The following is a 16859-nucleotide window of genomic DNA, read 5'->3' on the forward strand; positions in this document are numbered from 1 at the left end:
CTTCATCACGTGGTGTTCTTGGCAATTTGTATAGGGGAATAACAGCTCGGGTGTCAGTCAATGGGCAGCTGACGCCGCCCATTGCTATCCGCCGCGGAGTGCCTCAGGGTAGTCCGCTCTCTATGTCTTTATTCGTATTGTCCCTGGAACCGCTGCTTCGGACTATTGCTCTCAAGCTTCAGGGTATGTCCCTCTCTGGTGGGAAGCTCTCTGTTAAGGCATATGCGGATGATGTCGTTGTTCTCCTCCGTCAACGTGATGATATCCCGTTGTTGAAAGGGGCGGTTGATGCATACTGTCGTGTCTCTGGAGCGCGTCTCAATCAGGGTAAATGTAAGTTCCTTGATATTCGAGGATTTCGCGATGCTGACGTCCCTTGGGCCACTTTTGTCGATCGCCATACGTCCTTGGGGATTATCATTGATCGGTGTCCTCTAAAAATGGCGGCTCTCAATTGGAAATCTGTCACCGAGAAGATACAGGGGGCTCTGATGGTCCATGAGCAGCGCTCTGCTACCATTTTGCAAAAAGTCAGAATTTTAGACACCTACGTTCTATGTAAAGCTTATTATGTTGCTCAGCTGTTCCCACTTCCCATGATGGTGGCGAAAAGGTTGCGCCAATTGTCTAGCAGGTTTATATGGAAGGGCCATCTATTCAAGTTACGTTACGAGGTAATGACGAAACCGCGTCTCTCCGGAGGCTTGGGCCTCTCTGACATTACTCACAAGGCGTCTGCTTTGTACGTCCGCCGAACGACTCTAATTGTTACGCAAGAAGTGACTTCAATTACATCCAGGCTTTTTACTGTTGTGCGTCCGGAGAGCCTTGCTCCACCTGTCGATGTCGGACGCCTAAATTTTAAGTTGAAACACATTCGGGAATTTTACATTGCGGTGAGTTACCTCGGTGACGTCTTCTTGCGGCGACCATTGCCAACGACCAAGGGCTTGATTGCCCGCTGGGAGGGGCTGGCCGGTCCCAATCCAATAGAACTGGCGTCTCCATCTGTGTCCTGGAGGAACGTCTGGAAGAACGTTAGTCTGCCGATCCACTCTATGGCCGTGGCGTCCACGTGGTATAGGGTAATAAATAATTTGGTTCCCACCAATGTACGACTGCACCGTATTGGTCTTTCTGACACGGACACCTGTACTCGGTGTGGTCTCCTGGATACCCTTGAACATCGATTCACCTGCTGTGGGCACCTTGCTAATTGGCGTTGGCTCAGGAAACAACTTGCTTTTGTCACTAGGTCTGCTGAAGCCGCTTATACTATTGACATCATCGTCCGGCCCGATTCTTCCTTTTTTCCGCGGACGAAGCTCCATACCGTAATGTGGTTGATTGGCCATTTCGTACATTTTGTCAACAGTTGTCATGAAGAGGATGGACACCTAGCGTTTCGGCAGTACATGCTTACTGCTTACTGGCAGCGCTTGCGATTGCCAGGCCTCCGAGATGATTTTGCCAATATGCTTAGCCTGACATTTGAAAGAGAGGGTGTTGGCTAAGGTCACCTGTGTGAGCCATTTTCTTTTACACTGTTTCTGGATTTGCCGCCTTTATATATGTTTCTTCTCTACACCAGGACTGAAGTTTTCGTGTTTTTTAATCTTTATTTCAGTCAGCAGTCTACATTATATAGTCATGTTTTAGGATTTTAATTTCAGTACTGTAAAAAAAAAAAAAAAAAAAAAAAAAAAAAGGGGTATGATTCCTGCTTTTGGTGCAGGAGGTCCCGGGTTCATATCCCGGACGAGCCCTGCCATTTTGACCGTGCTGAAGAGTAGGTGGAACTCAGTCCCGGTTGCAGCTCCTCAATGAAGAGTAGACGCCTGTTAAAAAAAAAAAAAAAAAAAAAAAAAAAGGGGGTATGATTCCTGCTTAGGGTGCAGGAGGTCCCGGGTTCAAATCCCGGACGAGCCCTAGCGTTTTGTGCAAACTGATCGCACGTTAGTGGCTGAGTCAGCGCAAAAAGCTCGCCGTCAATATCAAATGAATTTCTTATTCGATGTGAGCAATTGACACTCGGGTCCGACGCGTGAAGGCGATTACGAAGGTTTCGGGTACAGATGGTAGCAGATGCATGTTAGTACGTCTTGCTTAAAGTGATGAAAAAGTGTTTCCGCCCGGGATCGAACCGCGGACCTTCTGCGCGTTAGGCAGACGTGATAACCGCTACACCACGGAAACTGCTTGTGTGCACCTTACTTCACAGACAACTTGTAGTGATGTTGCCATCGTAACTAAAAAATTCAATAAATGTGGTACTTGCAAAACGAAGGGACATGCAGCAGATCCACACACGACGTGGCTCATTGGAGGACAATACGACATAGGCAGGAATATTCTGTTCCCGCCCGGGATCGAACCGGGGACCTTCTGCGTGTGAAGCAGACGTGATAACCGCTACACTACGAAAACGACGGACTCGGGGAGTCCATACTTGTTCACTCGAACTTGCCTCAGACTTTCTCTCGTTCGCGAATGCACACACGACAGTTCTTTTGTCAGCCTGGAACCCATCACAGCCGAGGGCTCAAGAAGTCTTCGGGGTGCTCGAGAGGGTGTCTGCCGTAGCACCCCTAACGAGATAGCGGCGTTTCGCGCAGTCGTTATTGCAAGTCATATCAGCAAAAGCAATCACTTTCTCAACAGCAGGCAGTGCGAGCCCAGTCCATCCTTGTTCACTTATGGCAGCTGATGGTTGCCGGCTTACCTTACAGAATCAAATAACCCATGAACTTACCTGCTACTATGAGACCTTATATGCTGTGGCTGATTCTGATCCGCTTGATGTTGACGAGATTTTAACTGCTATCCCATCAGTTTTAACAGAGGACCATAATGTGGAATTTGTAGATCCTTTTACTGCAGACGAAATTTCAGCTTTCATTGCTTGTTCACCATCTCACAAATGTCCTGGTCCGGATGGCCTTCCTAAGGAATTTTTTGTTCGCTTTTGGACTATTATAGGGCCTGTTTTTACGGATATTGTAAATGAAATCTTGAATGGTGGCACAATTCCAGCCGATTTCAAGAGAGGTACGGTTGTCCTGATACCAAAATCTGCTGGTTTGAAGACAGCTAGTGACTTTCGTCCTTTAACCCTTTTAAATTTTGATTATAAGACGGCTGCTAGGGCTGTTAATGCACGTCTATCCCTCTTGCTTACACCTGTGATAACTCCTTGTCAAAGCTGCTTTCCAGGGCGCTCCATATTGACTCCTCTGGCGGGGTATCGTGATGTCGTGTCGATTGTCGCTGTCACCAATATTTCCTGTGCGCTTTTATTTGTTGATTTTAGTAAGGCTTTTGATCGTGTGTCCCATTCGTTTTTAGAGCTTCTGCTGCGCCGACTCGGTTTTAATGAAAAGGCGCTGCTGGTACTTAAGAATATGACGACTGGTATTTCTGCTAAGATTGACATTAATGGCCAGCTGACGAAGGTCATTGATATTAAACGTGGCGTCCCGCAAGGTAGCCCTTTATCCATGTCCCTTTATGCTCTCTCCCTTCAACCACTCCTCTCTCGTCTCAACTCGACACTTCGTGGTCTTACGATTTCTGGGGTTACCCTGACAGCAACAGCTTATGCTGATGATTTGGTTGTTTTGCTTCGTTCCGCCGCAGAAGTGCCGCAGTTGAAAATGGAACTAGATAAATTTTCTGCGGCCTCCGGTTCTCGTCTCAACCCCCGTAAAAGCAAACTTCTGAATTTGCGGGGCTTTGAAAATGTGGTTGTTCCGTGGGTTACGGCTGTTGAACACCATACACATTTAGGCATCTATCTTGAACGGTGTCCTCTTCGTATGGCTGCAAAAAATTGGCAAGTGGCCATTTCCAAGCTTCAAGGTGTTTTATTCGAACACTCATGGCGTTCGATACCGCTACTGCAAAAAAAGCGTGTATTAGACACTTATGTTTTATGTAAAGTATTTTACGTTGCTCAGTTGTTTCCGCTTCCAAGAATGCAGGGTGCAAAAATGGTCCAGCTTATCAACAGATATATTTGGCGGGGGCACATTTTTAAATTACGTTGTGATGTTCTTACGAAGCCGCGTCTTGCGGGCGGCTTGTCGTTCACCGATGTCCGCGTCAAGGCTGCGGCCCTTTATGTTAAGCGCACCCTCCATCTTTTATTTTCTGAGTCCCCGACTGTTACTTCGCGATTATTCCATGTCGTTCGTCCTGCGAGCTTGTCACCGCCTATTAACGTAGGGCCTCTAAATGCGAAGCTACGGCATGTTCGGGACTTCTACATTGAGATTAGTTATCTGGATCTCCACTTCCAACGTCGTCCTGTTTTTACTATGCGAACACTGCTTGACAAATGGCACAGGTCTTCTTCTTCCATCCCGATTGTTTTGCAATATCCCCGTTTTAATTGGCGTCACATATGGACGAATATTAGCTTACCCGTTCATTCAGCACCTGTTGCCTCCCTATGGTATAAGGTAGTTCACCAGCTGATTCCTACGAACGAACGACTTCATCGCATAGGTTTAAGTGTCTCTCCGCTTTGTCAAACGTGTGGTTGTGTTGATACACTCCAACACCGATTTACCTGCGCTGACCGTCTTCGCATGTGGTACTGGCTGCGCCGACAATTGGCGTTACTCACCAGGAGCTCGGAATCGGCATTTACAACTGATATTCTCTGCTGGCCGGACACGGTTTTTTATCCCGGAACAAAGAACAATACCATTATGTGGCTTCTTGGCCGTTACATTTTTGCAGTGGTTGATGGTGATGGTATTTCCGATTTTATTTCGTTTATTGGTTACATGCTTCATGAGTACTGGACGCAACAATCTCTCCCACATCTTAAGAGGGACTTTGCGAATATGCTTAGTATTGTCTTCGAAAAGCAGGGGATTGGTTAAGTTTCCACTTCTATTGATCGCTCCTGCGCCAGTTACATTAATGGCACCGGTATAGGGGCATACTGATCTCACTTCATGATAGGGAAGACATTCTCGCTAGCTCTTACTTATTTTGCTTTCCTGCCAAGCTTTTACCTGTTTGGATAGACACTGCATCACAAGCCCCGTGTCCACATATAAGTATCATAAGACTCTGAACCAAGGAAAATTACTACGTATTGGTGCTACTGTGCTTCAGTGCAGGGAGGAGGAGACGTCATGGCCAGGCCTCGGGTTTCGACCCCTGCCCAACGCGCCTCCCCCGAGCTGCACTGGGTCATTACAGTGAAAGAAATACAAAAAAAAAAAAAAAAGTGGTTAAGGCGAAAAAAAAAAAAAAAAAAAAGAGGGGTATGATTCCTGCTTAGGGTGCAAAAATAAAAAAAAAAAAAAAAAAAAAAAAGTGGCTAGGCTACCTGGCTTTCACCCAGGAGGCCCGGGTTCGATTCCCGGTACCGGAACGGAATAAAAAAAAAAAAAAAAAAAAAAAAAAAAGCGGTCTAAGGCGCCAGATTTAAGCTCTAGTTCCCTAAGGGGAGCGTGGGTTCGAACCCCACATCTGACAATGCATTTTAAATATTTCAAAATTACCAATTTCGTACATGCGGGAAAACAAGTAAATTACGCGGGAACAGGTTCCACAGATACTACTAGAAACGGCAGTGACTATGGTGCTTGCCTTGCAAGTTTGATTGTCTGGCGGTAAGTAAAAAAAAAAAAAAAAAAATAGGGGTATGATTCCTGCTTAGGGTGCAGGAGGTCCCGGGTTCAAATCGCGGACGAGCCCTAGCGTTTTGTGCAAACTGATCGCACGTCAGTGGCTGAGTCAGCGCAAAAAGCTCGCCGTCAATATCAAATGAATTTCTTATTCGATGTGAACAATTGACACTCGGGTCCGACGCGTGAAGGCGATTACGAAGGTTTCGGGTACAGATGGTAGCAGATGCATGTTAGTACGTCTTGCTTAAAGTGATGAAAAAGTGCTTCCGCCCGGGATCGAACCGGGGACCTTCTGCGTGTTAGGCAGACGTGATAACCGCTACACCACGGAAACTGCTTGTGTGCACCTTACTTCACAGACAACTTGTAGTGATGTTGCCATCGTAACTAAAAAATTCAATAAATGTGGTACTTGCAAAACGAAGGGACATGCAGCAGATCCACACACGACGTGGCTCATTGGAGTACAATACGACATAGGCAGGAAAATTCTGTTCCCGCCCGGGATCGAACCGGGGACCTTCTGCGTGTGAAGCAGACGTGATAACCGCTACACTACGGAAACGACGGACCCGGGGAGTCCATCCTTGTTCACTCGAACTTGCCTCAGACTTTCTCTCGTTCGCGAATGCACACACGACAGTTCTTTTGTCAGCCTGGAACCCATCACAGCCGAGGGCTCAAGAAGTCTTCGGGGTGCTCGAGAGGGTGTCTGCCGTAGCACCCCTAACGAGATAGCGGCGTTTCGCGCAGTCGTTATTGCAAGTCATATCAGCAAAAGCAATCACTTTCTCAACAGCAGGCAGTGCGAGCCCAGTCCATCCTTGTTCACTCGAACTTGCCTCAGACTTTCTCTCGTTCGCGAATGCACACACGACAGTTCTTTTGTCAGCCTGGAACCCATCACAGCCGAGGGCTCAAGAAGTCTTCGGGGTGCTCGAGAGGGTGTCTGCCGTAGCACCCCTAACGAGATAGCGGCGTTTCGCGCAGTCGTTATTGCAAGTCATATCAGCAAAAGCAATCACTTTCTCAACAGCAGGCAGTGCGAGCCCAGCGGCAGCTCTACATGAAGGTACCAGTAGCCCAGGAAGGCCGCCGACCGCTGGAATTCGCGCCGGCCCCATCCCGCCAGCGTACACGAGACTTCCAGGGCACCCTGGACGACATCGATGGACTGGAATAATTGGCATTCGCCGTGTCACAGGGCTCATTCGCGCCTCGTCTTCGGCGCGAGACGGACGTGTGGCGGCCGCTGCGGACGTTTCGTGTCAACAAGGCTGTTTTCCTGCGAGCCAGGTAGGCCGGCTCGCAAGCGCATTACTTCACTTAATTGTGTATTGGTTTGATGAAGATGAGAAAAGACACGATTAAATTCGCTTTCGATAGAAATTTCGTACGACCGAAAGCTTTTGAAATCAAACTGTGGCTCACAGAAAAAGTTGGAATTACGAAAGATGATTTAGTTGGAGTTCATTTATCGTTTGTGACTAACTCGGCATATGTGAAATTGGCAGATCCTGCTAAATGTGTCGCACTTGTTGAACAATGTGGAGGTATTATTAAGTTCAATCACTTAGACGGCTCAGTTAGCGATGTCGTAGTATCCTATGCTGGGATGGGAATACGAACAGTAAGAGTATTTGAGCTTCCTTTTGAAATGCCTGTAGTTGAAATCAATCGTGTTCTCGGGGCGTATGGCAGAGTAATTTCCAATGTTGCGGAAATGTGGTCAGAACCACACATGTTTCCCGTTTTGAATGGCGTTCGCCAGGTTAAGATGGAACTTCTCAAGCACATTCCTTCCTTTGTAATTATTGGAGGATACCGTGCGTTGATCATTTACGATGGCCAGCCTCGTACCTGTGCCATTTGTAACTCGACAGAGCACGTGCGTGCTGAGTGCAGTAGACGGAGGGTTCCTCAATTACCAAGGGTAGAATCCGAAGGTGCAGGGCCTGTAGTGCACCTGCAGATGACGTACGCTGCTGCCACGTCACCTTTGCGATCAGCTCGGCAGACATCTTTCGAACTGGGGGACCAATGCGAGCATCCCGAGAGTGTTAACAACCATATAGACAGTGGTAGATCCGTAGCTATGACTAACCATACAGCACCCCAGTGTCCCACCAGTGAAAGTCAGGTACCTTACGACTGTGCCGAGCCTTCTCGTAGCTCGCGAGCAGAGCCTTCTGCGGTTACTGTGGATACCTCCCTGCAACCGCCTGATTGCGCCCGACAGGACGAGACCACCACGAAAGTAGCGGCAACGGACGATCCAGTTCAGAATATTGTTGGGCAAGACATGAGCATAGATCACTCGATCATCCAACTGACACAAGGAGTCCATGACTACGGTTCTGCTTCCCACAGCGCGGCTGACAGGCCCCCTGCGACAGAGGCGAGTCTAACTGCGGTAGTCCTTTCTTCCACGCCTGGTGAAAAGAGCAGCGTTGGCTCTTCGACTAGGACACAAGACCGGCTTGCATCGCCGACTTCGTCTCCGCATTCGTCCGAAAAGTCCCCTGATTCGTCTCCAGAGCGGTCAAGATCGCCTCGGAAAGCTAGGAAACGTCGCAAAAAGCGGTTAGCACACCAGGCTGCTGAAAGCTTAGCCCCGGCTCTGCGGGATAGGTTGAGGAGCATTCAGGAACAGACAACGATCGAAGACCATGGCCGGAGGGAACCTGAGGTCGGTAGCATACCATCGCATCTACGGACATCACCTGAGCACGGTGTCCGGGACGAAGGAGCACCAGGCCTCGAATTTTCAGACCATCAGGACGTACCTACTTCCCAACGTAGACAATCTCCCCAGAATAGTCGTTTTGAATGGGCAGACGATACGGAGACAACACTGCCACATGTACCTGCGAACAATGGTATGGCATGTTAACCGCAACCTCTCAAGCTCACGACTACACTTTGAGCGCACGAATGACATGTGAATTCGGCCTACATATGCCTAATCGCCGGAAAGTCCAGTAAACAATAACAGCTCTTGCTTATGGATCAAACGTATCACGTTATGACTGTTAATATTAACAAGATCCAGAGTGCAACTAACATTGCTGCCCTCCGGGACTTCATATATCAGTCCGATACCGATATTGCGCTTTTTCAAGAAGTGTGTTTTTCAAATTTGTATGTTCCGGGATTTACTGCAATTCTCAATGTCGCCTCAGAAGGCGCTTGCGGCACCGCTGTCCTGGTCAAGGAAGGTATTGCAATAACAGATGTAACCATGTTGGAATCGGGGCGGGGAATCAGTTTTAAGATTTTCGGTGTTACGATTATAAATGTTTATGTACCTTCGGGAAGCAGTGGTCGAACAGAACGAGCCAATTTTTTAAAAAATGATCTCGTGCTTTTACTAAAGGAAAACCCCGTTGATGTAATAGTCGGAGGTGACTGGAATTGTGTCCTACACAGGAAAGACCAAACGCCAAATTTCAATTTCTCCCCAGAACTAGATGGTCTTGTGAAAACAATGAAATGGCAGGACGCTTGGGAGGTCAAATACCCCGTGTCTGTCCAGTACACATATTTTAGCACTAAAGCGCAAAGTCGGATCGACCGCATATACATAAATTCACATTTAGCCAGCAAAATCAGTGGCGTCGAACGAATACCAACTTTCTTTTCCGACCATCTAGCACTAAGGTGCAGCATTGGACTTCCTAAACAGAAGACATACTGGGGCCGTCCTTTTTGGAAATTAAATATCGCCATGCTTCGAGATAACGCCCTAACTGAGCAGTTAGAAGCTTCTTGGCAACTTTCACTCCGACAAAGCCACAAATACCGGTCAACGATAGATTGGTGGACTTTATGCGCCAAAAAGAAACTTAGATCTACTCTAATTTCTTACAGTAGGGAAAGGGCACTTTGGTCTCGGCGCACTGTCGAATTCTATTATACTTGTCTGCGTGACCTTTATGATATGCCCATGTCCGCGGCTGTCAGAACGGGTATCAAACAGGTCAAGGCCGAACTTCTTAGTCTTAAACGCAAACAGCTGGAAGGACTGACAATAAAATCACGAGTTCAAACCACAGTGGAAGAAGAACACGCTTCACTCTATCATCTACTCCAGCACGAAAAAAATCGTCGAAGAAATTTTATTCAGTCATTGCTCTCTGAAGATCAAAGTCTTTTAACTCAACAAAAAGATATTTTAAACGAGGCTCATAGGTATTATAATCAATTGTACAGTGCTCTCCAGTATATCCCAGATCATGGACAGGAACTGCTCCGCAACTGTGATATGGAACAACTAGTAACTGCAGAACACAACAGGAGCCTCACTGTTGAAATCCTGTCTGCAGACATTTTCGAAGTAATTAAAAGCTCACCTGTTAAAAAATCACCTGGGCCCGACGGTTTACCCGTAGAATTTTATTCCCAATATTGGCATATTATAAGGAATAAATTCACACAAGTCGTCAACGAAATCTTGAGTGGAGGGCACATACCTGACGAAATGAAAGAGTGTGTCACTGTTTTACTTCCTAAGGGAATCAATTCGGATGTCAAACAGCTCAACAAAATGAGACCGATATCCTTAATGAACACTGATTATAAAATTATTGCCAGGGTTGTAAAAAACAGACTCCGACCGGTGTTTGATACTGTAATTGGTCCCCATCAAACGTGTCTCCCGGGTCGGAATATTTTTAAAACAGTCTGCGAATACAGGGACATAATCAGTATCTTCTAACGACATTGACGAAGGCTGGCCTCGTTTTTATCGACTTTTCTAAAGCCTTTGATAGGGTAAACCATGAATATTTATTTACCACTCTGATGCATATAGGTTTCAACAACAAATTTTTAATTGTCTTAAAAAATCTATTGCAAGGGATGAAAACCAAAATTTTAATCAATGGACACTATACTCGAGATGTCGAAATAGCAAATGGTGTCCCGCAGGGAAGTCCTTTATCAATGATGCTATTTGTGGTCGCACTAGAACCTTTGCTGAAACGATTAAACAAGGAATTAGAAGGCATATCAATTTCAGGGGTCAGTAACGCTACCAACGCTTACGCCGACGACGTCGGTGTCATCGTCAGAAGTAATGACGACGTTGTAAGACTGAGAGAGATTGTTCGCCTTTACTGCTTCGCAACGGGAGCGCAAATCAACGATATGAAAAGCTCCTTTCTAAATCTCCATGGCTTCAGGAACACTGCCCTCGAATGGGCCAGGTCTGTAGACCATCACACTGCGTTAGGTGTGAGGTTCTACCGATGCCCCCTGCAAACAACGACATTCAACTGGAAGAAGGTCTTACATAGTATTCGAGGTACTTTAATAATGAACCGACTTAGAGACTTGAACATTATCCAAAGGGTGCAATTAATCAACTGCGCTGTCCTTTCGAAAGCAGTATATGTAGGTCAAATACTGCCGATACCTAAAGCGATATCCAAAACCATCATGAGCTTCATCTGCAAGTATGTTTGGAGAGGTGAGATATTTAAAGTGGCGGCCAGTACTATAACTTTAAAACCGCGAGAAGGAGGCCTCGGACTGACCGATATCCGCCGCAAAACTACGGCTCTTTATATCAAGCGTACACTTCAGCTTTTAGAAGACCGCCACAATAATTTATCATCGAAACTTTTCCGAATCCTTACACCGGAGAGTATGGAACCACCTATTAACATAAGTAAAATCTCTTACAAATTGCAGCACATCAGATTCTACTATTTAGAACTCAGTTATCTGCACTGCATTGTCGCGGATAGGACCAAAAGAAACTGTAGTTTCATCATGGATTGCCTTATTACAAAGGACAACCGTAACAGAATGGAATCAAAATATCCCACCCGAAATTGGCAAAATATATGGAAGAATATAAACAATAAAGTACTGTCCACCAATGTGCGCGGTGCCTGGTACAAGGTTGTCAATAATACCGTTGCCACAAATGAAAGATTACAGTCTACAGGATTGAGTGACACAAATCAGTGTCCACGTTGTAATGTGATAGACACCCTCCGGCATCGTCTCATATGCAACGGCTACCAGGTCATTTGGGACAGAGTCCGCCAACAGGTGGCGTTTATCAATAGGAACGACGGCAGACACCTTACTGTCGACATTCTCGTCAACACCGAAAGCGTTGCTTTCCCTATTCAAAAGAATAATGTTACCCTATGGCTACTGGGGAACTATGTCAATTATGTCATTAATAACCTCGGCCTGCCCGACGTACTGGACTATGAGCAACATCTATTACTGGAATATTATAAAATATGTGGACAACGACACCACAAGACCTTGTATGGTAACATGCTAAAAATATTATTTGACAAACAAGGCATCGGATGACGTACGCAATGACGAATAGCGGATAAAATATCGGATTTTGCGATGCCAAAGTAGGGGATTGCTGCTAAGGGCGACGTACGGTGGGGACTTCGTGGGCCCCAGGGCCGCTACGGTAGCCGTGAAGGCCTTCGCAGAACCCTGAAAAGGCCTTGCATTCTATGCCTATGCTTAAAAAAAAAAAAAAAAAAAAAAAAAAAAGAGATCAGTGTCTTGTATTGTGTGTGTCCTTAAGAAGCCTACGTTTCTCAGTTAACCAATTAATTTTTCTTTCTTTATCCACAATTTTCACCAGATCATTTTCAGTTATTTTGAACAACCATCCAACGTTACAAAATAAGTTCATTTGGATGGAGACATTTACTTTTCTCACCACGTTTGATATGGATTCCCTTACTTGCAAAGGAGTATTTCATTTGATTTTAGCAATGAAGCACGCCGAAGAAGGCGCATGAAGGAGAGCGAATGGAAGGGCTAGAAGGGGAGATGGGGGGCCCTTGAAAAAAAAAAAAAAAAAAAAAAAAAAAAAGGGGTATGATTCCTGCTTAGGGTGCAGGAGGTCCCGGGTTCAAATCCCGGACGAGCCCTAGCGTTTTGTGCAAACTGGTCGCACGTAGGTGGCTGAGTCAGCGCAAAAAGCTGCCCGTCAGTGTAAAGTGAATTTCATACTTGGTGTAAAGAAATGACCGTCTGGTCCGACGTATGAAGGTGATTGCCAAGCTTTAGGTACAGAACGTGGCAAATGCTTGTCGGTATGTCTTGTTTAAAGTGATGAAAAAGTGTTTCCGCCCGGGATCGAACCGGGGACCTTCTGCGTGTTAGGCAGACGTGATAACCGCTACACCACGGAAACTACTGCTTTCGTTCTTGCTTCTCAGAGAACTTGTAGCAAGGTTGCCATCGTAACTTAAAAATTCAGTAAATGCGGCACTTGCATGACGAAGGTACATGTAGCAGATCCACACACGACGTGGCTCACTCGAGTAGTATGCGACATAGGCAGGAAAGTACTGTTCCCGCCCGGGATCGAACCGGGGACCTTCTGCGTGTGAAGCAGACGTGATAACCGCTACACTACGGAAACGACGGATACGCTCTGTCCATCCTTGTACACTCGAAGACGCCTCAGCCTTTCTCCCGTCCGCGCATGCACACACCATAGTTCATTTGACAGCCTGAAACCCATCGTAGCCGAGGGCTCAACAAGTATTCGGGGTGCTCGAGAGGGTGTATGTCGTAGATCCCCAACGAGATAGCGGCGTTTCGCGCAGTCGTTATTGCAAGTCACATCACCAAAAACAATCACCTCCTTAGCAGCAGGCAGTGCGCACCCGGCGGCAGCTCTACATGAAGATGCCAATAGCCCTGGAAGGCCGCCGACCGCGGGCCACGGCACCTCCGAGAACGGTGCTGCCCGCGACCCACGGTGTCGCCACACAGTCTGTCGAAGAACAGCACTGTCGGCAGAAAGCACCTTCCCCATCCCGCCAGCCGCACCAGATTCAAAGAGCACCCTGGACGACTTCGAGGGATGCAGTTTGCTGAAATAATTGGCGTCACGCTGTCACAGGGCTCGTTGGTCTAGGGGTATGATTCCTGCGTAGGGTGCAGGAGGTCCCGGGTTCAAATCCCGGACGAGCCCTAGCGTTTTGTGCAAACTGGTCGCGCGTAGGTGGCTGAGTCAGCGCAAAAAGCTGCCCGTCAGTGTAAAGTGAATTTCATACTTGGTGTAAAGAAATGACCGTCTGGTCCGACGTATGAAGGTGATTGCCAAGCTTTAGGTACAGAACGTGGCAAATGCTTGTCGGTATGTCTTGTTTAAAGTGATGAAAAAGTGTTTCCGCCCGGGATCGAACCGGTGACCTTCTGCGTGTTAGGCAGACGTGATAACCGCTACACCACGGAAACTACTGCTTTCGTTCTTGCTTCTCAGAGAACTTGTAGCAAGGTTGCCATCGTAACTTAAAAATTCAGTAAATGCGGCACTTGCATGACGAAGGTACATGTAGCAGATCCACACACGACGTGGCTCACTCGAGTAGTATGCGACATAGGCAGGAAAGTACTGTTCCCGCCCGGGATCGAACCGGGGACCTTCTGCGTGTGAAGCAGACGTGATAACCGCTACACTACGGAAACGACGGATACGCTCTGCCCATCCTTGTACACTCGAAGACGCCTCAGCCTTTCTCCCGTCCGCGCATGCACACACCATAGTTCATTTGACAGCCTGAAACCCATCGTAGCCGAGGGCTCAACAAGTATTCGGGGTGCTCGAGAGGGTGTATGTCGTAGCATCCCCAACGAGATAGCGGCGTTTCGCGCAGTCGTTATTGCAAGTCACATCAGCAAAAACAATCACCTCCTTAGCAGCAGGCAGTGCGCACCCGGCGGCAGCTCTACATGAACATGCCAATAGCCCTAGAAGGCCGCCGACCGCGGGCCACGGCACCTCCGAGAACGGTGCTGCCCGTGACCCACGGTGTCGCCACACAGTCTGTCGAAGAACAGCACTGCCGGCAGAAAGCACCTTCCCCATCCCGCCAGCCGCACCAGATTCAAAGAGCACCCTGGACGACTTCGAGGGATGCAGTTTGCTGAAATAATTGGCGTTCACGCTGTCACAGGGCTCGTTGGTCTAGGGGTAAGGTGACTGGGTAAAGAAGTAAAATTACGGGGAAGCTGAACAGCATTTAAAGGGGAATGAAGTCCTTGTGGAGTCTGTTGTATGTGGTTTATCTCGTTGCAGGTGTTTCTGGGACTGGAGAAGTAGTTTTCTTACACTCTCCGAAAAGTATTGTTTTCAAAGGTCATGAAGTTATTGACCAGAGCTTACTAAAACAAGTTCTTGCATCAAGTTTTGGCTTTACAATCTCTAAGGGTAGTGACTGGAATGGCTTAGTTTTAAAAGACCCATTCCATTTAGCAGAAGCAGCAGTGGTTGTTGTAGTGGATGGAGTCAAATCTCTGGGAAGCATCAAAGGACACTCATTTCCACTCATAAGTGATGAAGATGAAAGTGTTGGATGGCAGAAGCTCAAGGAAAAAATTGAAATGAGATATCCTGGCTTTAACAATACCCTACAGCGCATTGATTTGGCTGAAGTGAGCACTGCTTCTGATGAAGAAACTGATCTGTTGAATCCAACTGACTTTCCTGTTACATATCTTGATGATAGCAACACTGAAGATGTGGAATTTCTCAGACAGCTTCATCTGCTGAATAATTTGGGTGAAAAGGAATACGTAGAAAATGAAGATCTGAGAGATGGGTTGCCAGACCTGTATTGGATTGTGTTCTCCGGACTTCATCCTGTCATTGATTTGCATGGAGAAGACTCTCCTGCAGCTGACGAGGCAAAGCAGCTACTTAGAGATGCAATAATTCATTTGAAAAAAGGATTTATTAACTCATATGATGGTCAGGTTATAGTAGCAGCATTAACAAGTGATGTTAGCCACACTAGGAGAGCCCGCCAGATAGCGGAACCAGCAGACCTGCCAGTCAATTGGACCAAGCCAAAGAATCTTTCTAAGGATTACTCAGAAAATTATCCAGTAATATTTAATATTATTCTGTGGTTCATGGTCGCATTTGTGTTCTCTTTGATTGCCATATCAACTGCTATTTCTACTATGGACCCTGGACGTGATTCCATTATTTACAGAATGACGAGTAATCGTATGAAGAAAGACAATTAGGATATTTGTGTCATTCCATTTTCATAAAAATGTCATACAGTTAGCTATTGATAAAGGTGTTGGATTTATTACTGTTGTAATAGACGAGTGAATGGAATATGGGAGCGAAAAAAATTAGTTGTAAATATAATGTAGATTAAACAATTTGTTCTATGTGTAAAATATGTTACCAGTTTTGTATGCACAGTATCCACATGGAAACTGAATACCAGTATTGTTCATCATACATTGTTTGTGTACAGTGTTAAAATTTGTAATATATGCTTTTACTATTCTTTAAACTATTTATTTGTATAGTAAATTAAGATATAAGAGCTGTTCATCAAGATATTTGTATTTGATATGTAGTGTTGCGACTTACATGGGAAGAAAAGAATGAGAATAAAGTAAACAAACAAATCATAAAAAAAAAAAAGGGGTATGATTCCTGCTTAGGGTGCAGGAGGTCCCGGGTTCAAATCCCGGACGAGCCCTAGCGTTTTGTGCAAACTGGTCGCGCGTAGGTGGCTGAGTCAGCGCAAAAAGCTGCCCGTCAGTGCAAAGTGAATTTCATACTTGGTGTAAAGAAATGACCGTCTGGTCCGACGTATGAAGGTGATTGCCAAGCTTTAGGTACAGAACGTGGCAAATGCTTGTCGGTATGTCTTGTTTAAAGTGATGAAAAAGTGTTTCCGCCTGGGATCGAACCGGGGACCTTCTGCGTGTTAGGCAGACGTGATAACCGCTACACCACGGAAACTACTGCTTTCGTTCTTGCTTCTCAGAGAACTTGTAGCAAGGTTGCCATCGTAACTTAAAAATTCAGTAAATGCGGCACTTGCATGACGAAGGTACATGTAGCAGATCCACACACGACGTGGCTCACTCGAGTAGTATGCGACATAGGCAGGAAAGTACTGTTCCCGCCCGGGATCGAACCGGGGACCTTCTGCGTGTGAAGCAGACGTGATAACCGCTACACTACGGAAACGACGGATACGCTCTGCCCATCCTTGTACACTCGAAGACGCCTCAGCCTTTCTCCCGTCCGCGCATGCACACACCATAGTTCATTTGACAGCCTGAAACCCATCGTAGCCGAGGGCTCAACAAGTATTCGGGGTGCTCGAGAGGGTGTATGTCGTAGCATCCCCAACGAGATAGCGGCGTTTCGCGCAGTCGTTATTGCAAGTCACA

At 46.6% G+C, this 16859-nt stretch overlaps 1 protein-coding gene and 11 non-coding genes across 12 annotated transcripts; 2 read left to right on the plus strand and 10 right to left on the minus strand.

Annotated features, from left to right (window-relative positions):
* Positions 1-2123: 2123 nt before the first annotated feature.
* Positions 2124-2196, minus strand: Trnav-aac. Its single transcript has one exon. It is a non-coding gene; the product is annotated as a tRNA-Val (tRNA).
* A 158-nt stretch (positions 2197-2354) lies between these two features.
* Positions 2355-2427, minus strand: Trnav-cac. Its single transcript has one exon. It is a non-coding gene; the product is annotated as a tRNA-Val (tRNA).
* Positions 2428-5909: 3482 nt separating this feature from the next.
* Positions 5910-5982, minus strand: Trnav-aac. The gene has a single exon. It is a non-coding gene; the product is annotated as a tRNA-Val (tRNA).
* A 158-nt stretch (positions 5983-6140) lies between these two features.
* Positions 6141-6213, minus strand: Trnav-cac. The gene has a single exon. It is a non-coding gene; the product is annotated as a tRNA-Val (tRNA).
* A 6548-nt stretch (positions 6214-12761) lies between these two features.
* Positions 12762-12834, minus strand: Trnav-aac. Its single transcript has one exon. It is a non-coding gene; the product is annotated as a tRNA-Val (tRNA).
* Positions 12835-12992: 158 nt separating this feature from the next.
* On the minus strand, positions 12993-13065 carry Trnav-cac. The gene has a single exon. It is a non-coding gene; the product is annotated as a tRNA-Val (tRNA).
* A 486-nt stretch (positions 13066-13551) lies between these two features.
* Positions 13552-13623, plus strand: Trnap-agg. Its single transcript has one exon. It is a non-coding gene; the product is annotated as a tRNA-Pro (tRNA).
* A 193-nt stretch (positions 13624-13816) lies between these two features.
* On the minus strand, positions 13817-13889 carry Trnav-aac. The gene has a single exon. It is a non-coding gene; the product is annotated as a tRNA-Val (tRNA).
* A 158-nt stretch (positions 13890-14047) lies between these two features.
* On the minus strand, positions 14048-14120 carry Trnav-cac. The gene has a single exon. It is a non-coding gene; the product is annotated as a tRNA-Val (tRNA).
* A 548-nt stretch (positions 14121-14668) lies between these two features.
* LOC124777068 (ATPase H(+)-transporting accessory protein 2-like) lies at positions 14669-16078 on the plus strand. The gene has a single exon (XM_047252342.1). The coding sequence runs from the start codon at positions 14685-14687 to the stop codon at positions 15681-15683; it is 999 nt and encodes a 332-aa protein (XP_047108298.1). The 5' UTR covers positions 14669-14684; the 3' UTR covers positions 15684-16078.
* Positions 16079-16349: 271 nt separating this feature from the next.
* Trnav-aac lies at positions 16350-16422 on the minus strand. The gene has a single exon. It is a non-coding gene; the product is annotated as a tRNA-Val (tRNA).
* A 158-nt stretch (positions 16423-16580) lies between these two features.
* Trnav-cac lies at positions 16581-16653 on the minus strand. The gene has a single exon. It is a non-coding gene; the product is annotated as a tRNA-Val (tRNA).
* Positions 16654-16859: the final 206 nt, after the last annotated feature.

The sequence above is a fragment of the Schistocerca piceifrons genome, chromosome 2, assembly GCF_021461385.2.
Source record: "Schistocerca piceifrons isolate TAMUIC-IGC-003096 chromosome 2, iqSchPice1.1, whole genome shotgun sequence".
In the NCBI taxonomy this organism is placed as follows: Eukaryota; Metazoa; Arthropoda; class Insecta; order Orthoptera; family Acrididae; genus Schistocerca; species Schistocerca piceifrons.